The sequence below is a fragment of the Ambystoma mexicanum genome, chromosome 6p (assembly GCF_040938575.1).
Source record: "Ambystoma mexicanum isolate Mex_15411 chromosome 6p, UKY_AmexF1_1, whole genome shotgun sequence".
Lineage (NCBI taxonomy): Eukaryota > Metazoa > Chordata > Amphibia > Caudata > Ambystomatidae > Ambystoma > Ambystoma mexicanum.
Genome location: NC_090935.1, coordinates 1502440838 through 1502463621, shown reverse-complemented (window position 1 = coordinate 1502463621; position 22784 = coordinate 1502440838). Strand labels below are relative to the sequence as shown.

The following is a 22784-nucleotide window of genomic DNA, read 5'->3' as shown; positions in this document are numbered from 1 at the left end:
GAGAACCGCACTCGTCTAGCCGATGGTCTGGACCCAAACACCAGAGGCAATATCGATGGGGGTCAGTGACAGACATCTTTCCACACTTTTGAAATTTTTTAAGCCAGTTTTGGGCGTGGAAGGGTTTGAAGAGGAAGACATTGGTTGAAGAACTGAAGCGCTGTTTTTGTACCACGAAGCGAAAGCTGTTGGAAAAACGGAACTGAAGAGAACGGGCGCGGCTCATGCCCTTTATACTGCAGATGACGTTGATGCTCGACGAAAGCCCTCGAGGGACATCAACGCAGTGATTTCAAGCACAGCGCCCTCTGGTGTGAACATATTTTTCTGAAGTAGCAAAGCTGAAGACACAAATATCTAAGATGAGGAATACACGGGAGGACACATTACATCTCACTCATACATCTCACTCAGGGGACGCTGGGATGGCAAGTCTCAAAGGAGGAGTGGGAATTTCTGTGAAGGCAACATACGCAAGCTTACCCAGTCGATCCAGTTGAGAGAAGTGTGGTATAAGGTGATCACCCAATGGCAGTGCACCCCGGAGAGGCTTGGGTCTATATACCCGGAGGCATTGTCAGACTGCTGGAGAGGCTGCGTCGGATGGGGTGATGGGGCTCATATTTGGTGGTCTTGCCCGGCTATAGAATCCTTTTGGGAGTGGGTGCAAAAGTCCATCAAACGAATGTTGAATTCAGACCCACTGCTGGGGATCGAGGCTTGCACAATGGGTCTATGGGAAGGGAAACGGAGCTGCAGGGAAGGGCATAGTTTAAAGGCATGTATGTTATGGTGCCGGCGGCATTGCTGGCGGTAGTCCGAAAATGGAAAAACAAGAAGCCCCCACACTCCACGAGTGGCTGTTTAAGATTTGGCACATCCTAGCAATTGAGTGGGTTAGGTATAATATTCAGGGGGACTATGTAAAATTCAGGGAGGATTGGGGTTTGGTGTTGACATACCTCCGGGAAGAATACAGGCTTCAAATATGCCCACAAAATATAAGAATTTTGGACATTGTCTAATGTTCCCACTGAGGCCATGACATTAGGACCAACATTCTATATTTCCTGTGTGAAATTGGGGGAGCAGCTCTGGGGCGGGGGAGTGAGGGCAAGGTGATGGGGGGGGGGGGGGGTTCGGGGAGGGAGTGGTGCATACTGCTGGTCATTTACTGAAAAATTATAAACCAATCTTTTAAGAAAAAGAAGCTATTATCTCTGCTTTTGCTATATAAAGTCATGCGTGACTTGGATTTATTTTGTTCAAATAAATGTAACAGTTATTACTGCAGCATTATTTTTAATGCAATATATGCATGTGTATAATTATTTGGATGGAATGTTCAAGGAAGAACACTGTTGTGGTATTACTGCATGTACAACTTTAAAAATCAAAGACATTATGTAAAAATATTATTCTGCATATATTTTTTACTATCAATTCTTCCTATAGATGAGACAACCTAGACGTCATTATCCAACACATTGCAGATTTTTCAGGATAAAGACGTATGCAGAGAAATGTGGTATTGATACTTTTTCATGTAGGTGTATTAGAATAATACCTCTATGTAGAATAGCATCACATGGGTTTTGCCACAAGAACAGTTATTAGGCAAAGTGCTATTTTGATTTAATTAATTGTGCAATATATCCTTGGCTACCATCTACTTATTGAACAAGTATGAAAACGTCTTGCCTGCAATGTTCTGCCATTTCCAAGGCAGAGTGTAGGGTAAGCAGCCATGCTTTTATGTTAATGTGAGTTTTATAGAAATGTTTACTTGCATCGTCATTGACATAAACACAGACTGTGGGTTATCAACCAGCTTTTTAAACTCGTACTCATGGTGAATCTGTACAAGATGTATCATTGATTTAAAAGATGAAACATCTGTGCTCACTCTTACATAAGCTCCATATAACACTAGCGAGGCATAACAGGTATTTCTTGTAACATTTGTTATTGCTCTCATTTAGAGATTTGTATTCAACACGGTTACTTGGGAAAGTCTGTATTATATTCATACTTCAAATGTAATGTATAGCACTTATGCAGATTATGTCATACACCAGCTATCACAGAAACATTGAAACATTTAGTTCTTTATTACCCAGAAATCGACACCATAAGGTGGCAATTAATGTTCAAGATTACAACTGGCTACTCCAACAAAATAGACAGAAGATTGGTGGCGGATTCTATTGAGAGGCGCATTCATCCCCCTAGCGCTAGTGAAATTTTAGTCATTTTTAAGAAAATGTATTATTATGCTTTCTCTTAAATTCTAGCATGACGGTCACTGTTTATAATGGGTTTGTATATTGCCTTGTTGTTTATCTCGAATTAGCATACTTCATTTCAAGTTGGAAATGAGATTAACCTGTCTGCATTATGTTTGTTTTTATTTGTATATATTTTAAAGGCAAATGTTTTGTAATTACTAAACCAAATAAAGCCTTAATATACAAAATAAAGTATAGCATTGTGCAATTGTACTTAATTTTAACTTATCTCAACTTGTTGTACAGAAAACAGACAATCAACTTTACGTATATATTGGTAACTTTTTTGTGCTTCACCATGTTTAGCGTATGTTATGAAAGCCACAATATAACAAGTAAAAGATAGTGGTATATGTGTAATTCCAAATGAAATGCATATTTACATCCCTGTTGCAATTATCATTTTTTTGTAATGCTTTGTGGTTTATAAGGAGATGATTCCTGATCCGGTGCAACACTAAGTAACTCAAGGCGGACAAGCACAAAAGTTGTATTAAATCGTCACTTTATGTTGCACCAGTTGTACATTTATATACTTTCACATTCTAGCTCTGTTTGTACACCTCTTAGCCTTGCTACTGTGTCCCTCTCCACCATGTGAAATAATTGCTTTTAAAGCAGGACGACAGCGGGATGGCGAGTTTTGACGATGGAACCAACACCAGCCAAAGATCACAGGTATAACATACAATATGGTTAGTAATTTATTTTGTTAATTAAAACTCCAATTCAAATTGTATATTTAATACCTGCACAGCCCAGTTTTTAATTTAATTATCGTAGAATGAGACGACAAGGGTACAGGAACAGTGGCGGTTTATCAGCTCATTAAACAAACAAGGGTATGTAAACATGATTATACAAAATACACACTTATGCCCTAAAAATAATAACATAGAAGTCTATTCTGTGATTTTTACAGATTTATTTTCCATTGGCAAGTTAGAATTTACATGTTTTGAACGTTTGAATTGATAATAGTCACAATTTTTTTCATTAGGAATAGAGGCCAAGGAACAAAAAGAAGCGGACTCGGACCACAAACACGGAATGCTGCAGGTCAAACTTGGGATGAACACTTGAGGAACATTTCTAACATTCAAACCAATGTTCATCTGTAGGATGCCCCTTGCAGTGGCTGGAATTTGAGGTCAATGCCACAACAGAGTCATGGAAATCAACAATGTCCACCTCAACTGGCACTCTCCGCATAAGAAGTGACAACAGTCTGTGCCGATCCACTCCCCCAATTAACACCATCTAAAGTATAGGTGCAATATACTGAGGTTTAGCCTATTGAATGTCAGCCTCTTTATATATCCCCGTTTGAATTCACAGAGCATCATTTGAAAAAATGGATCAGGACAAAGATACTGACTACACCATGGGAAGCGAGGAGGAATATACTACCACCTTTGAATCTGAATACACTGCATTGGAAGAGAAATGGATTTTGAGGGAACCCAAACAGATAGACTCACTGCGGTCTAATGAGAAAATGCAACAAATCTAAATATTACAAGACTTGTGGAAAACCATTGGTAAATTTCACAAAACGAGTGGTTGGAACCAACCTGAAGATTAATGGAAGTGTGTGGACAAACATCCACGTTTTTCTAGATCATGGAAACGTTCTAGCTGGAAATGTACTTAGTTCTTGCATAATAAGTCTGCGTTTAGGAAGATCTCAAGTTTTTGTACATTTCTGGGACTCTAGGTTCCTTGCTAAATCAGCATACATATCAGCAAAATTATGTATTCCCTGCTAGACATGATGCAGGTAGCACTTGACAGTGATCTTGCATTCAAACGGCTTTGTCTGGCTGACTATGGACAGTGCAACAGTCCTGGATTTTTACCCAATTTCTGCACTTATAACACTTCCAGGACTTGGGCAATTAAAACCCAGTAAGCTCTGTGGTTGTGCAAATAGCTGAATATGCATCCTCTATTGCCATGGAGAAGCAAGGTTTTGTAAAATCCACTGAACGTCTTTGTTAGGAAATATTTCTCTTTACTGCACCTTTCCTTCCATCTTTATGGAACCCACAAAGTTTTGCTTTTATTTTTTTTATCTGACCTGTACTTTTTGCAGTACAGTGATGCTTTAAGCTTCACTGCACTGGTCTTTGCTCATATTTTATGGGGAAACTGATATGTCCTTCAGGCAGTCGGTACTGGGAAAACTTGTTTCCCTTAGTCGTGTTAATATGTTACTACTTTTGGTTACTTTTGTATCACTTGTGGTAACTTTTTATCACTGTACAATGCAGCTTACACTGCAGTGCAATGGGGTACATTTCTGTTTTGCCCTAGACTAACACTCAGAGGATTTTTGGTTACTCTAAGTGTGCTAAAAGGATAAGCTTGTGGCAGCAGTGACTTTTTCCCACTTTTTGGGGATTTTCCTTTTAGCTTTACCGCGTTTGGCTACTAACTGTGGCTACAGGTCAAACATGGCCGTGCCATGAGATCTTTCGCATTCTCTTTTACCATCTTGTTCTTTAGCCTTCTTCCTGGCGTGAGAGGCCATGAAAATCCTTACAAGCACTTCCAGTGCCCGGAAAAGGAGGAGCTTTTGGCGGGCTACTGGAGGGCTGTGTGTGTTTGCTGGCAGCATGTGGGCTGGGTCTGTCAGACACACCGTAACCAATTTGTGGATTGGGGTCAGAGTGGTATGCATGAATGTTCCCCCCAGTGGTCCAATCAGGACCACTGCTGGTGCGTGTGTGTGGGCTAGTCCTGCTATTGGCTGGTGGGAGTTTCAGCTCTTACCTGGCTTTCAGTATAAGAAGGGGACCGCTACACCCATTCTTCAGAGATCCTGCAGAAACCTGAAGGAGCGAAGTATCATTACCTGCAAAGAGACCCGAGATCTGACTGAAGGAGGACTGTCAACCAACTTCTGCTGCTGTCCTGGAGAAGCCCTGTCTTGCTCCTGATCTTTAGTAGTCCTGTGAAGGAGCTGCAACCATTGGAGTGGAGGGACCATCCATTCCCGACGTATGCTCGGTGCCCTACCAAAGGAAGCCTTTGGAAGTGTCCTGGAACCGTCCCGTGGCTGACCAGCTTCGTTTTTTGGGCTACAGTGCTGCCGGCGTCACCATACCTGAAAACCTGGGGGATGCTCAGCTGGCCCTACGTGACGACCTCATGCGAAATTTCTGTGTCCTAGCATTAAGGGGACCTGAGATAGCAGAGAAAGTCTGACTGCAGCTGCTGAGTTAGTTTGCATCACCCTGCTGGGGCACCACCATCCGAAAAATAGCTTTTTCTGACCAGAGTCCAGTCCTGAGAGGGGCTCTGCATCAAGTTTTTCTGCATTCTTCGACCGAGAGTCCTTGCAACAGTAAAAGACACCAACCAGAGTTCAGCATGAACCTGCAACCCCTGGGAATCCAGGACTGCGACTTTCGGCGGAAAAAGCAACGTCAGACACTCTTACTTTGTTCTGCCAAGTCCGGGGAAGAATCGGAGTATGAGGGGTAAGTTGCAGAGTTTCTACCCTACCCCTATCCTCCAATTATAAGTCAATGGGCTTATAATAAAGCTTATTTATAAAAATATTAGCTTTGCCATAGCTTGCTTGCGCAAGACATCGGAATGTTGGGGCTACTTTTGAGCATTCATCTAACTTGAACCCTAACCCTAAGAACACTTCACGTGACCCCAGAGACCCTAACTGCATTTTTTCCTGCATCCGAACCTCTGTGGATCTGTAACCTGAACTACTGGGGTAAAAGGCCCCAGGCAACTTCGGGCTGTACACTTTTAGTTAGGGATCACATCTCTGTGGACCATAAGCACATAATACTTGTCTAACCTTTCCTTTGCAGGAGTTTCTGATGTGTATTATGCCATATAGCAAAGTGAATGTACATATGAATTTAGTTTGAATGTGTTGTGTGATACGACTACCTGCTAGTAGTTAATTTTCTATAGTGTGTTTTGGCCATAAATAACTAACTATTTTTATACATCCTGTCTAAGTGTAATCTGTGACCTCATTGTGCATCCCTTAAAAGCTCACTTCCTCTGAAGAACTTAACCTAGACCGCCTGCCACTGCTACCTAAACTCGTTTGGCTACAGCTTCCCAGAGTTGCTTTTACATTTACATTTTTTAAAACGCTCACACAGCCCGCGGGCATCGAGGCACTGTTACAGGAATTGTGTTTTTTGTTTATTTAGTTGTGTAATTGTTTTTGTCTTAGTTGCGTATTTATAACACGCTTAAACACCCAGAAGTTTCTAAGCGCGGACCCGGGGATCGAACCTGTGTTGCTTCGTGTCGTCTTGCTTTCAAGGCGCGCACGTTGCCGCTGAGCTATCCTCCTATCACAATATAGGTTGGCCTTTTATGGATCTGTCCACCAGGACAGATTATAGAAAATCAGTCCTAACAGTTTTCAATGTAGAAGACTGCAATTAGAATTAATAGTGTAAGGAAAGGGAAGGGTGTAATGGTAGCCCACGCCGGAGTGATTTGGAGATTAGGGAAAATGGGGGACCTGGTGTGTGAGGCAGAAACCTGTGCAGTTCCCTTAGGGACCACTGCAAAAAGTTTAGGACTACAGGAGTTAGCAGTAAACCCAATTGGTAGCAGTCTGCACCACCCAGATTTACCTGGTAGCTGTGGCTGAGCAGTCAGACTTCTCTCAAGAAGAGTTAGGCAGTATACAGAGCATACACAATAGGGCAGGTAAACACAGTAGGACAAGCAAACACTGACCAGAGCTTTGGTGTAAAAGATATATAATTATTTATTTGAAACACATCTAAGAAAACACACTGGCACTAATATCAAGCAAGTTCAAAAACACGGTCACTAAAGTATATACACTCCCTTAAAAGAATATTAGACAAGACTTAAGTAAAGCACCACTTATTTTTAGACAGCGGTGAGCGCTTAACGCAGATGGCACTCTAATAATTCGGTTTAAAAGGGAAAGAAAGGCAGAGCATAAATTGAAACAGATCCCAACACTTTCAAAAGAACACAACAAGAGAGGAAGGCAGAATCAAAACCGTGAAGTTAGAGTTCAGAAAGCCGGATCCACTTTAAGAGGATCAGGACGAAATGTGTCCAAGGTCACACGGTTAAAAAGTGCACAAAAGTCTCGAAAAGGTTCAGAAAGAAGTTGGACCAAAAGAAAGGGACCAGTTAGGTGGTCAAGAGGCCAGCCCAGTCTAGAAGGTTAAGGATTTACTGTCACCTTGTAGCAATCTATAGAAAGGGAGGCCAGGCGGACACAGTACCTTGAAATGGTGAGAACACTCCAGCAGGGGCAGTTGTTCCTGGCAGCGGTTTGCGAGTCAGTGCTTCGTCCGGCAGAAGAGAAGGTCTCGTCGGGGAGGAAAGCAGGAGGTCGTTGTGCTGCCAGGGAAGAAACCAGCCGCAGAGTTTCTCGATTCAAAGGAGCGGTCCTTTCTTTCGCGGTTCAGTGGTAAGTGACTATCCGGTTGCCGGAGTGCTTGGCACGGGCAATTCGACCACTAGACGTCCTGGTAGGCGAAAAGGAAAGCGAACTGGTAGTCCCCACCAGCTCAAGGGGAAGAGACTCTCCGGCAAGAAGATCTCCTCTGTCGTCGGGAAGTGGTGAGACGGTTCAGCAGGGCTCCACCGGTGGGGTCGTCGTTGCAGGTCGGCTCAGCTTCTACCTCTTCGGATTCTCAGGTCCTGTGGCGACTTCTGAAGTTCCAGTCCCAAAAGCCCTGCTTTTATGCAAGAAACCCCCATTCGTTCAGCCTAGCTGTCAATCAAACATGCTAAGTGGTGAGCCGGCCGGCTCACCACTTGGGCCAATCACACAAGAGTGCGACTTGAGTTGCCATGGCAACTCAGTCCAGGGTGCCTAAACCCCCTCCTACACCCCCTGTGGTACCCAGACAGAGTGGCACCACTTTTGGAGGCTTCTGTGGAGAAGCCCGCCAAAAAGTGGAACAAAGGGCTCGACTTGGGTTGGAGTCACAGAAGAGAACACAAACGCCATTTTAGAATCGACTTCTGGCAAAAAATACCAACCAGTGAATTAATATTAAATAAATAACCCGGCGGTATGTTCGAGGCTATAGGAATTAAATAATTAAAGTTGGTAGCCTCGAACAATGGGAAAAATCCCATAGAGATATATTTGCGGTCGAATATAAAAAGTAGTATCCACTGCCACCAGCCAAAACTCGATCAGGGGGGACGGAGACGTGCCCCTGCGAATAACAGATCCCGGGGCAATCGAATTGCCCCGACCAGCACGTCAACAATATGATGGTTTGTACTGGTTTCTGTTCATAATTTGGGACTAGTAAAGCCAATGGTGACTTTACATGCCCTGGGAGACAGTAGTCAGTCCCAGGGTATGGAGTCTATGGTGGGGTGTCACTGCACTGAGGGTGCTGTGTAACACACATAGTAAAAACACATGAGACCCTCTGAGTAAACGACCCCATAGCCCATAAAACACATTAACAGTCAAAGGAACCCCTCAAATCATGTACAAGAGTGTGAGGAAAAAAGTCTCACTCTTGGCAGGAGAAAAAAACAAATTCCAGAAATCCAGCAAATCTGCTGGGGGACTCACTAGGTTAGGAAATTCAGCCTAAACAGAGAATTCTCCCTAACACGGTGCGGGACTACATTACCCAGGAGCACCTGGGCTGCGGTCACACACTGCTAAAACTTTGATAAGCAGGTGACACGCTTCAGCGGGAGCTAGTGATTTCACCCAGAAGCACGCCCGTCATGTTAGCAGCCACAGGATTGACCTGTAATGTAAACACCGGGCTGGGTTCTCCATTTTCATCTTAGCCGAGGTGAACTCTCTAGCTCCCGGGCCACAGCAGTGACACGTGGGGCTCTCGGGCCGCAGTGGTGATGGTGCTCTCCTTCTACAGACAGCACAAAGAAGCTCCCAGATTAAAGCAGTGATAGCAGAGGGAGGCTCATACTCTGCAGGAGTTGGGCGTGCGGGAGCCACGACCTCCAGCTGTTCACGCCAATTAATCTTCGCCCCTCAACTCATACGCGGGTTCAGGGACCTCAGTTAAGTGGACTTTTCATTCAGTGCATGTTATTGTTTCAGTTGGGCAGCAGGGGGCAAATAATTACCACCCTGAAGCATGACCATCCTGTTCTGATTTTCTTTTACAGCCTTTGGTTTGGACTGCTTTGAACAGCAAATCTATCTCATGAGGCGGATTTAGTTAGTTGCACTAGGCACTAGGGGTGGTGGGTATACTGGATGAGTTGGGGAAAATGTGGGTTGGGTGTTTGGGATATTTAAATGTTAATGCAAAAAACATATTCAAGTGTTTGGATGAAGGGTTCTCTGCATGGGGATTGTAATAGTGTCTCCTGATCAAGGTCAAATTGTTCAGCAGGCAAAGTCCAGGAAGGACTGGAAAATAAACAAGTGATTGTTGGTGTCAGGCGGTCTGAAGACAAGTGAAGCAACAGGCTAAATGAGTACGATAGGGTGTCAGGGTGCATTCATGATTGTGTTCTATGTATTTATCCTACTCCACTTCCCCAGCCTATCCAATTTTTACTCCTAACTCGTTCTGTTTATCCCAACTCCCCCATACCTATCCACAACCTCTAATTAACCCTCTTCCCCCCCATTGGTTGCTTGGCCGTGGCCTGTACATTTAAGTTTAAGGTGGGCATCTCAATTCAACCAAAGTGGGAGGGTTTTGTACATGAGACTTCCGTGGTTGGGTTGAGAGTGCGCATACGCTGCTCCAACAAATAGCCACAGACAGACCTGTGGCTGGTGCAAAAGTGATGCAGGAAAGGTTCCCACACAAAGCATCCATTTGATGTATGGCATGTGTCAAAATCAATTGCAAAGAAAATAAATGTGTAGAAAAAAAAGGAGTGTGAAGAACTACTAAAATGTTCTCAATCCATTAGTAATCTCTGGTGGATTTTAAAAAGCTGTGAAAGTTCATTGGACATGCTTATTGAAAAGTGGCAGTCACATATGCATCACGCTGCTAACTAACATTCATGGCGGCAGAAAAAACACATTGTGCGTGTCAACATCCACCGCTGAGTAATGAAACAGAATGGAGCAAAAAAGTGGCTGTGGCTGAAGCCAGGGTTGCCTCTTTACACAGCCTTTCTGAAGATAGTGCATCACACTAGTTGTCAGCAGAGATATGAAAGGACTCACAGAATTTTGTCACACTGCAGATTTGGCGGGCTTCCATGACGTGTATACAGTACAGGCCCAGATGAATGCAATTCGGCACAGACACTATGGAGGACCGTACAAGGACAGTGATACTGGCTCACAACGAGAACAGTGGAAGGCAACAGGTTAGAACTTTGAATGCTTCAGGCCTATTGAGTTATGACATGGCAATTACAAAAAGAAAAAAGGACAGGGTAGTCAGGTCAGTCTTCGAGCCAAAGGAGTTTGAATTCGTAGGCCATCTCACTGACTGTATTGGCGATGGAAACACACTGTTTTAGAACTAGTTTTGTTCCCAGAACATACTCTGTGCCAACGAACATTGCGTAGCAGTAGAGTGTCCTTCAAAGTCTACTATTAAAGCAAAACCTCGCAAACGGATTCAAGTTAAGTGGTGTTATCAAAATACTGTTCTAAATTCTAATTAACATTTTCTTTTGAGATAAAAGGATACAAAAAATATATTATCTAAAAATTAATTCTTGTATAGTTTTATTCTAATTTTGCCTTTTACAGGGTCGCCTTTAGTTGTAATACTTTAGTAAATTTGTTAACATGAAAATGCACAAATCAAAAATTATATATTGATAGATGTGCAAGGTCATGTAGTTAGTTATCTTCTGTTGAATATTTCCAAAAATAGGCATTGTCTCAACACTTTGATCTTAAATTGAAAAGATGCTTAGTTGTTTATTAATGTTGGTCATTAGTAAAGAACCCTCAGAATTATGTTTTGTGAATGGATTCATTTGGAAGGTAATATAAATCAGTGTTCCCTTTCTTGATCTCAGTCTCTTCCCTCCCCCACCGTTTTTCTCTCTACTTGACTAGATCTTTCCTCTCATTCTCGCTCCATCTTCGTTCTCTCTTTTTCTTTGTCTCTCCTTCTCACCCTTTTTCTCTCTCCCTCTCTATTCCCATTTCATCCTCTTGATCCTTCTCTCACTATATATGGGATACATTACTCACTGTAATCGTATTTCTGATGCTTGTATCTGCTTAGATTCACATGCTATGCACAGGCCGACATCTAGTGGAAGCTGTGGAGTATTACAGTTTGTTTTTTGAAACTCGAAAAGGGATGTTGAACAGTGCGTGCCAGTAATACTATCGCTAGTGTGACATCCCCTGTACCCATGACCCCTCACACGTGTAGGACCCTCAGATTGTATTTTGTCTGACATGAGGTAGCATAAGGAGTAGCGCAAGTACAGAGTATCCAAGCAGATACGATAGATAAGAATACAAGCATCCATGCGCCTTCTCTCAGAGGGGAGGAAGGGAGGGCGCATGTGAATCTAAGCAGAGATAAGCATCAGAAATACGATTACAGTGAGTAATGTATCCCTTCTGAGGCTTGTGGAATGTTCTTAGATCACATGCTGTGCATAGATTAGCGAGCAGTGTTAGAAGAAGGAGGTGGGATGTGAGAATGGTCATGAGCGAACAAATGTCTTAGAACCGCTTGTCCCACTTACGTATCTGTCTTGGAATAAGTGTCAGTGCAGTAGTGCTGAGTAAAGGTGTGAATAGAGCTCCATGTAGCTGCTTTGCAAATACTGTCCATGGGTACATTTGCAATGAAAGCCAGAGTGGCTTCAGTACCTCTTGTAGAGTGGGCCCTTGGCGTAAAAGGCAGTGTTTTATCTGAAAGGGAATAGCACAGTTGGATACATCCGACTATCCACCTAGAGATGGCATTTTTAGAAACGCAATCTCCTTCTCTGCCTGGTGCTATGGAGACGAACAGTTGATCTGTCTTTCTTAGCGGTCTGGTCTTGTCTACGTAGTAGAGGACCGCCCTCCTTACATCTAGTGTGTGGAGTTTCACCTCAGCAGAGCTTTTGGGTTCTTGGAAGAAAGCCGGTAGCTCAATAGACTGGTTAACATGGAATTTGCAAATGAACTTCGGTGAGAACCTAGGGTGAGTGCGTAAAACTAGTTTGTCCTATAGTAAAGAAAGGATCCTGCACTGACAGAGCTTGAATTTCACTGACCCTTCTTATGGAGGTGATGGCTACTAAGGAGGCAGTTTTATAAGTCAGGTGTTTGAGACTAGATTTGTTCATGGACTCAAAGGGAGGTCACGAGCTTAGCAAGTACCACATTAAGGTCCCAACCTGGTGGTGGGTTAGAAATTGGAGGGTGGAGTGTCTTTACCCCTTCCATAAATGCTTTGATGACTGGCACTTTCCACCATGACTTCTTGTTATGGGAAGTGGTGTAGGCTGATAAAGCTGCCAGATGCACTTTTAGTGAGTTAAACACTAACCCTGCATCCAGTAGACAGAGCATACAGGCGACCACATTAGAAGGAGTACAATCAACAGGGCTACTTTGCTTATTCTGGCACCGAATTACGAATCGTTTCAATTTGTTTGTTTGTTTGTTTGTTTTTATTACTTATATTGCGCACCAGACCCAAGGGTAACCGGGCGCATTTTACAAGACAGCTCAAAACTTTGTTACAAGACCACATGGCAAAAATAGCAAAAATAGAGCAGCAAGAATAATATACAACAAAATATACAGGAGTATACACAAAATATACAGGAATATACAGCATGTAAAGTGTAAAAGCATGTATTTACGGTCCTAAGCAGAAATTCCTAGGCTTGAATAAATCCAAGCAGTAGATTATCTAAAGTGTGTCTGCATTTTTGATCCACGTTAAAAGGTTGTGTCGGAAGGTGGGGTAGGGTTGGTCAGTCTTCAAGGTGGATGGTATGGTGTTTAAGAGTTGAGCTGCTTTCACCTGAAAGCTGCAGCCATCGACTTTAGTCAGTTTGACTCTAGGTATGGATAGGTTATTGGAGTTAGCAGATCTAGTAAGTCTTGTTGGTTTTAGTTTGGTGAATCTGGCAGAGAGGTACTGCGGTGCAGCGTTGTTAAGGCATTTGTGGACCAAAGAGGCAACTTTTAGTTCGATTTTCTCCTGAGTAGAGAGCCAGTTCTTAGCTCGTCTAAGTGCGGTGATGTGGGCTCTCCTGGGAATGCAAAGTGGTGTTCTAAGCGCGTTGTTCTGCTGAATTTGAATTCTCTTGATGACTCCCTTGTTAGTCCCAATATAGAGCGAATTGCAGTAGTCCAGTTTTGATAACACGAGCGCTCTCGCGAGTGTGATGCAGCTATCGTTTGATAGGAAGGGTTTGCCTGCTCTTATCAATTTGCAAGTGTAGGCGGTTGCTGAAGCCATCGCATTGACCTGCTTGTTGAAAGAAAGGGTGGAGTCCAGGTAGAAACCCATAGTTTTAACCGCGTGGGCGGTTGTGATTTGGTTGTTGTCGATATTGAAGGAGGAGTAGTTGGGGCCCAGTTTTGTGAGGGTGGGGGGTGTGCCCAGGATGATGATGATTTCAGTTTTGTCATCATTCAGGCATAGACCGTGTGTGGCCATCCATGCCTGGATGATGAGATACACACTGTTCACCAAGGCCAAATCCTTGTCGTAATCACCGGTAAGTGGTAGGAGAATCTGGGTATCATCTGCATAATTAGTGTAGGTGATACCAAGAAGGTCCAGATTATCGAAAAGGGGCTTAGTACAGATCTTGTAGAGGGTAGGCGAAACACAGGATCCTTGGGGCACACCACATGTAATGGGGTTGGAGTCTGCTGCCGCAGTGGTGGGGAAGACTCTCATTGTCCTGTTATTGAGGAAGGATTGGATCCATTTTGTGGCATCTTCTGAGAAGTGCGCGGCTATATCCAGGTGCCTGCAAAGGACCTTGTGGTCAACAAGGTCAAATGCGGCTGATAAATCCAGGAGGAGGAGTAAGGCTGGTTTGCCTTGATCCCTTAGCTCATCAATTTGCGCCTTTAGGTCTAAGAGGGCAGTTTATCATAGTGTTTGGTTTTCTTGACTCTTTCAGGATATCCATACATCGCTGAGGAGCCATGCTGCCAAGTTCATCGAGTTGGGCTGAGGATGCACTGTTAGCCCCTCGTGCTGGGAGAGTAGGTTGTACCGGCACGGTAGTTTGATGGGGTCACACACCGCAAGTTTGCGTAGGTGTGGATACCATGGTTGTCTCTCCCACATATGAGCAACCAGGATGAGCGTCATTGGTTCCCTGTGGATCTTGTTCACCACTTTCCTCATCAGAGGGATTGGTGGAAAAGCGTAGGCAAATATCCCTGACCAGTTCATCCACAGGGCGTTCCCCTTGGAGCCTGGCTGGGGGAACCTGGATGCGAAGTCTGGGCATTGCCAGTTTTTGCTTGTGGCGAATAGGTCTATAGTGGGGAAACACCACTGAGAGAAGAGGTCTCTTACGACCTCTTGGTGTAGTCGCCACTCGTGTTTCTCTGGGAGGGGATCTCTGCTCAGAGCATCTGCTGGTGAGTTGAGTTCCCCCGGAGCATGTTCGGATGACAGGTAAATCTTCTGTTTGAGTGCCCATTTCCAGTGTTCTGGGCAAGCTTGGACAGATTTTGAGAATGAGTGCATCCCTGTTTGTTTAAGTAAAACATTGCAGTCGAGCTGTCTGTTAGGATCTGCAATGACTGGTTGGATAGGAGGGATTTGAATGCCCGAAGCGCTCTGAAGACTGCCAGAAGTTCTAGCAGGTTGATGTGGTTCTGAGCCACTGTGTGAGACCAGAGACCCTGAGCTGTGTGGTGAAGGTAGTGAGCTCCCCACCCTGCCAGGGAGGAGTCTATTGTGACAACGGCCTGTATCTCTGGATCATAGAAGGGTTTCCCTTTCGTAAGATTCTCTCTTGTCCACCAGCAAAGACTCTGTACCAGTGTTGGCGAAACGACCACTAGATCGTCCCACTGACCGACCACTTGCTTAAGACCACTGTGTCATGGTCATGAAGTCAGGGGCACAGGCATGCAGGGGTTGCATGCACAGGAGACCTGGGTGGACACTGTCCTGGCACCTTTGGCGCCATGCTCATGAACAAAAGTAAACAAGAACATCCATTTAACACCAGAAAGTTTTTATTATGGACATAGCACTTCAGATGCATTAACCTTTAACATTCCATCGATTAAGCAGGATGTATTAAACTTGAACATTCTATCCATTAAGCAGCCCCAAGTGTATTTTTGGGCGTGGCTGCTAATGGAGGCTGCTAATGGATTGCCTTTGCATGTGCTTACTCTCTACGAAGGACAGAGTGTAGCTGGTAAGCCGGCCCTAATGTGCGTGCCCACGATCTCGGCTATATAAGCTGCCCCGATCCTCAAGAGAGACGCTTCACGTTATTCTGCACTTGCATGCAGCATAACGCTCACTGTCACCTGAGATCAGACTTACCTTTGACGATCCTGCTTCCTGGACATCCTGCTTCCTGCCAGTATACTTACCAACTGGGGGAAGCTGTTCTTACCTGTACATCTCTTCGGCGAACCAAGTATTAATCTTTACACTTTCCGGAAATGCCGAAATCTTCATCTTGGCACGGTTGCACGACACGCTCCATCGTCGACAGCAGCAAAGCACATGCGCACGATGGGCGACATCCCACTGTTCCACTATGTCCCCAAGAGCACCAGCACTGGGACCTCCAGAGCCCCCGCCACCCAGGCAGCCACCCCCAATGAGTTAACTTCTATTCCGGCAGTATTCTGTGCAAGTTGTCCAGAGCTCTGAGGTACGCCAAAACACAACATCAATTAACGCCTATTTTTGATCTTGTAAAACTCATGCTCCGGTAGCTGTGCAGAGTTGCAGCTATGTTGTTCGGGCTGCATAGCACCCCTCCTGCGAATGGCCGATTTTAACACCTGAGGGCACCCCTCCTTTAATATCACTCCTTGATGAATGCTTGTCCAATGATAACACACATTTATTTAAAGGGTGCAGTGATATGCTACAATGACACATTGAATACCACTTGAACACTAACAAAATGGGAGCAAACACTATAATTAGCACACAAGTTAGCTGTGGATGTACGGACGCCTAATAAGGCTGGAAAAAGAATCTATGCGACTCCCATTAGAGTGTTGAGTGGTTTGCACAGTTTGTGGTCATGACTGCTAAACAAGGAAATAGAAGGGTGAAGTTAAAGTTTGCCAACAGAAGCTCCCTTTCATCAATTACAAGCACTGAAGATTGAGTTGGGAGGGCTTAGACACTGTTCTATCTCTACAATGGCCTTCAGAATAGGCGCTCAGCATTTTGGTGCATGCAGACTCCTTAACGACTTGCACAGCTGGGTAACCACCACATTTCACAAAAGGGCCAAAAAATGAGATGCCACAAACAGCAGTTCTGGTGCTGTGCCTGCAGCTTGCTGCAGCCTTCTGGTGACCACCGTGACATTTGCATAAAAAACATATCCGATGACCCTCAGTGTATTGTGAGAGAGGCCTGAAAACCTCTTGTTAAGTGGCATCCCCAGGTGCCCACACCTTAAGGATGTTTCAGGCAAGGGGGGATGTGGGAGAATATGGATAAAATTTACAAGTAAAGAAGTCAAACTCTTACCTTTTTGGTTGCTTCCCTCAAAGAGCCCAGGTGCTTTAACTGGAGTTGCCGAACTATGGATATTTATTACATTAGTGGCAGGTGTGTTTGTGTTTGGCTTTGGTCTTTGTCGCGGTGCAATCGAGGTTTTAGTTGGTCCCACATTATTTGTTATTCTAAAAGAATAGAAAAACCGATAAAAAATAGCTCAAATACAGGTTAGTACTCTGGCTAAACATGATTCAATACACATCACTAAGCTCAAACCCTACAACACAACGTTAGTAGGTTTATGTGTTATATACTTTCATGAAACCCCTGGAAGATGTCTTAGCCTTTCATTGGTACAATCATAGTCAGAGATGTTACACAAAACCGTAACTTCTTTACAGATATGTATTCCAACTTTACAAACCATTTTTTTAATTAAGAAGGGGCTTCAATGTTAGCATAAGGGCATCTGCCATATAGGATCCAACAGCACCATTTGACTACATTAGCTTTAATAACTGAGGAAAATTAGGGCCTCTTCACTTCTTTTCCCCCTGGATCCTCCTCTCAGATGGCCAGGGAAAGACCATCGCTTTTTGCATCCTAACCCTGGTGGGTGGTTATGTGAGGGAGGATCACCTAGGTGGAGGGAACTTGGGGAGTGGAGAGAGGACGTCCTTAAGCGAGACATGGTATCGCCCTTTGCATTTTCACAATGACCCCTCTATCCCGCAAGCCTTTGTAGGATACCGTCAGCACCTTCATTTTCCTGCCCCAAACTGTGCCCCAGGAACACCATCTCAACACTGGGACGAGTAAGAGACCAACTAGGAGGGCACATCATCATTTGATTGATACAAACACATATCAGAAACAACACAGAGTTGAACATACTTCCTTTATTAAATCAAGACAGTCCCAAACACCACTCTGGTACTCAGACGAAGAAGAGGGCTATGGAGGTGTGCAGGTGGAACAACCAGGCACATCAGTCCAATGTGTTTTGCCATAGTCAAGCAATTGGACTTAATGATTCGCACCTTCGGTCACAGCTTCCTTTACATATTTAGGGCTTGTTGCATGTAAGCAGGGAAGACGGGCTGGAGAGAAACAGGCTTGAGAGAAGGGAGCTGGAAACTCTGGTGCTGGGAGCAGAGTCAAGCAGGAGAGAGAGATGCTGAGGCCGAGGTGTGCCGCAAGAGGGTCTAGTGGTCCTGCTAACCTCCAGAGCGGCTCAGCGCAGCAGGAACTGTGCCACTCCCACTAAACCCTGCTGCCGAGGGAAACCAGGAGGACGAGAGGTGTTCTCTGAGGCGGTCACGAGAAAGAGGCGAAGCTTGGGGAAGCCAGAGAGCTGAAGGAGCGTTGAGCGGCCTGTCGCAAAAAGGACAAACAGCAGAGAGGAGGTGCCGCGTGCGACCGGTGAGTGTAAAACAGTGGGACGCTACAAGAACTTGTAACAAAGTCCTTTTAAATACTGAACAAAAAGTTATTGCAAGTATTTCTGAATGCTGAAATAAGTACCTATGAATACCGAACCAACTAAAAGTGATTTCAAGTACTTTTGAATGCAGAAAAAAGTACTTTGAATACTGCACAAACTGAAAATTTAAGCACTTTTTGAAAGCTGCAGAGTCAACAGCAAGTTGAGCACTCATGAATGGAATGAAAGTAAAATGGTGCATGTAGCAGTTACCACAGAATGTATTGTATGAAACAAGTATTGTCAAAGTTAAGAGAATACCAAGAAGGGTATGAAATGAGAAACCAAGTATTGGCCAAAAGCAAAAGAGTCCCAGAAATTACAGATTAAGAGGAGACCTGTGTTGGCAAGAGCCAGAGGAATACAGAACAGTGTGACCAAGTGCATGGTGGGCAATCAAGCCATGGAACAGTGTCAGAAGTGTGTGACACTGGGAAATCAACTAAGCATCACTGTCAAAAGAAACCATTGGCTAATTGTTGATGGAAGCAGTTAAGAAGGGGTATCGGTTGCGAGACCTCTAATGGGTGGACCAGGTGGTCCGACAACTGCGCCTAGACTGAGTGCCCCCATATGGAAAAGCCAATGAAAGTATACATAAAGAAGTTTGTGTTTTGCAACAACCTTGTATGTGACTTTGAAGTCAAGAAACCGAACTACTTATGTGAACCAGTGAAAAGTACTGATGTCAAAGGAGTTGGGAAGTATCCCAAGGAACTGTTTCTTTTGAAAGTTGGAAGATTTGAACTCCTGGGGAAGGGAACCCCGATATTTTGTGAACTGTTTTGAACTTGGGGAAGGGGAAGCTGATCATAATCCAAGAGCTGGAAGAGCTCTGAACTTTCCTTTGAACTCTATTCCTTTTGATGCTGACAACCCTACACATTGTACAATTAGTCTGTGTCAGGAAGTCCAAATCAAATGTATTTGTGTCCAAAACCTATACTTGCTCTTACAACTATCCTTAGTTTTCTTTAGATGGGAAAGTTCCACCTTATCATAGGGCAAGTTAGACCTTACTCCATCCTGACTTGTATGTTAGTAAAACATATTAGACCAAATTTTAATCTGTTGTGTGCATGATGCCTTCACATAACACAAACCTAAAATAACTGGCTGAAATTACTATTTCTTATACAGCTGTTAAAGCAGATAACTTTAAAGTCTAACATTCTATAACTGCATATCCCATATATGTTGCAGGTTCTGTATAAATTGGGGATACTGTCTGGATTTATCATTAATAACAAGAAAATCAGTAACTTCCCACTGGCGGGACTCACGCCAGACCTGAAAAAGAGGAACTTCCAGACATGGGGGATCCTTTGGGAACTAGACTGCTTTATATTTGTCCATACAAATATGTCATACAGTTGCAGGCACATTTCAATATAATACAGCAAGGGTGCTTAATGGTATCGGAGGCAACATAGCTATCTGGAAGTAATTACCATTATCCTCAAAGGGTAAAATAGCAATATGTAAAATGATTGTACCTAGTCTTTTATACAGGTTTGTGAATATCCCACATATGATTAAACCATAATTTTTCAAGCTCCTCGACAATAAAATGATCTATTGTTTGTGGGCAAGAGGGAGAAATCGGATCTCACTTTCAACATAGCGCCAAAATTAGGACAGGGGACCAACCAGATTATATTTTCTGTTAGTACAACTAAAGCATGAGTCTAGGTGGCACCCAAAAGAAAAGAGTGAAGTTAGGAGACTGTTGAGAAAGCTTTGCAGAAATAGAAATGGGATGCAATTGATTTGTAGATCCATTGGGATTATAGGCGCATCATGCACTATATGGGTAATACAGCAGGTGCCAAAACTTACATGTGCCAAATTATGTTTGAAGTCTATAGCCCAAATATCCTTTTATTAGCAAATGAAAAAGCTAGCTGCATTGATCAAAGATGCAGAAATGATGAATACATAAGAGAGTGGTACTCGCTAATGGGGAGTTTGTTCGAGAATGGGCAATTGCTCCCTTTTACCAGATGGGCTTAAATAGTTTAGAATGTTGAAAGTACAGTTCTTCAAATAATGCCAGGCATCTGAATGGGAGTCCTCGCATTAAATTTACCATTCTAGACAGGGTCTATATGATACCATCATGAATGCCTTCAATAAATTCCGGCAACATCTATAGATGCCCCAGATAATAACTTGCCTGATTCTCAGAGTTGTTGGCAAAAAGGAGAATGGCCAGATCATGAATAGAGCAATGGCTTAAAGATGTACAACATTGGGTGGCTGCCGCAAAAAAAAAAAAGGAGGAGGAAGTAGGCATGGAAATGGACTGGATAGTGAGCTAACGAATCTGGGTAAGGCTCTCGTAACCAGGACTAATGTACGGCAGAGGGAGTCCCAGGACCCTGCTTGTTTTTTTAAATAATTAAAGCAACTTTGTGTATCACCCTAAGTCTAGGGGAATCCAGACTTGGACCCCTTGCTCACTATTCTTCGAGAGGCACAGCTCCACCCTACTGATGAGGTCCAACCAGACCGAAACACGTGTCTGGGCCTGCTGTTGGTACTCTTGTTCAGAGGAGAATTGCCTAGCATTTCGGTGCTGGAATGCCCCAGGGCAAGACAAAGACTGATATGCTTTGGATGTTTCTCCTCTGTGAAAGATAGTGAGCTGAAGGATCTGGGTAAGGCTCTCGTAACCAGGACTAATGTCTGGCAGAGGTACTCTCAGGACCCCCCCCCCCTTGTTTCTATGGAAATGGACTCAGCAATGCTCTTGAATGAACTCATGACCTCTCTGGATGACAAGCCACCATGCATCGAGATTGATATTTTGCCTATGATCAGTAGAAGAGCAACTACCATGTGAAATGGGGACCAAATGAGGATGTAGACTTATTAACCATGGGGGGTGGGAGGTTGAATACTGTAATAACGCAGCCATTACTTTGTACTTTGGAAGGACTCCTACATAGGTAGCCCTATAAAATACTAGGAACACCACATCTAAAATCAGTTACAGCTCCACTGAAACATTGGATAAAACATAATTGTTAAAAGAAGGTTCTGGGCCATAAAAGGTAGCAAGAGACGGTGAGATTACTAACTAAAGTCAATGAAACCTAAAAAGGGATTTTTAACAAAACAAGTATGAAGGAAAGGGCTCTATGAGATGACAATTTCTTTGGTTGGAGATGGGGATTCTACAGGACATTTCAGTTTCTAATGCTTTCCTTTTCTGGATTTCCAGAATACAGGTTTTTATTAAATCTTTGCACAAGTTAGCCTTTATTTATGTTCTCTTTGGTGCACACATGCACTCTAATTATTCAGTGATGTCTGAGTTTGACCATCCCAGGGCAGTAGAAAAGCATCACTGTGGGACAGTAGGCCCTTCCTTTTCCAGGAGACATACAGAAAGCACTTTTTGTTGTGTTCCGTTGAAAAGAGTTCCAAACAGACGGTCCCTCAGATATGAAAGATTGGATTCATTACCTCCCGTTGCGGCTCTCATTCATGTAGGGCATGCAACTGTTCATTTAAAGTGTTTGCCCTCATGTTCACCTCTCCTGCCAAATGAGAAACACTAGATGGAGTGGTGAAGACACCAAATTCAGATTTCCATTGACCATAGACTTGGTCCACAATTCCCAGCTTGTTCATATAGAACATCGAGGTAGCATTAGCTGTAAAGATTTACACTCACTGACCGTGAAGCAGTAGAAGTGCTAAGAAGATTGCCTTTAGATCAAGGTAGTTGATCTGTTGATTTGTTGTTGATTCACTGAAACTCAACCAGGCAGAGAAATCTATAAACAGACTCTTTGTAGGGGTTGGTGAGGAGGGAATACTGCCAGAGAGTTTGGATTTGTTCACGCACCAAAAGAGGCCAGGGTGCATAAAGGAGGAAACCGGAAAAGGTTCAGTTTGAGGCAGAGTGTCCTGCGACCAATGGGTGTAAAGTTGGAATTGTATCCTTCTCATGTGGAACTAAAATACATGAAGCCTTTGAGTCAAGCAGCCTATGGAACTTGAAAGCAGGAAGAGGAACGCCCTGCAAATGGAGCATATGCCTTGGATTAATTGAACAAAACCGGATCAGCCAGTCATCCAGGTATTGGTAAATATGAATGCATTGTTGAACAAGATGGGACTTTTTGGTGAACACTCTTGGGGCTGAATTCAGCCTCAAGGGCAGGACATTGCACTTAGGAATTGGCATTAACCATGTCTTTATCTATTGATGCAAAAAACGTGCTCATCTCAGTTTCACCAAAACGGTTCAACATAATATTAATGCAGTACTTTCCGTTCATATGTTTTAATTCAACCGAAATTCCCCCCTGGTTTCCACCCTCCCACCCAGTTCCTGCAGATATCTCCTTAAATTTCCTTAAGCCTCTGTACCATCCTCCTTACTGTCAAGGATTCCCA

At 43.7% G+C, this 22784-nt stretch overlaps 1 protein-coding gene across 1 annotated transcript in view; it reads right to left on the bottom strand.

The window, feature by feature from the left end:
* Nucleotides 1–22784, bottom strand: part of BMP2K (BMP2 inducible kinase) — a 1074721-nt gene that overhangs the window by 398492 nt on the left and 653445 nt on the right. The window contains exon 10 of the mRNA XM_069626343.1: nucleotides 16922–17076. Within this exon, the coding sequence (XP_069482444.1) occupies nucleotides 16922–17076 (155 nt within the window). The remainder of the gene's footprint in view (nucleotides 1–16921; nucleotides 17077–22784) is intronic.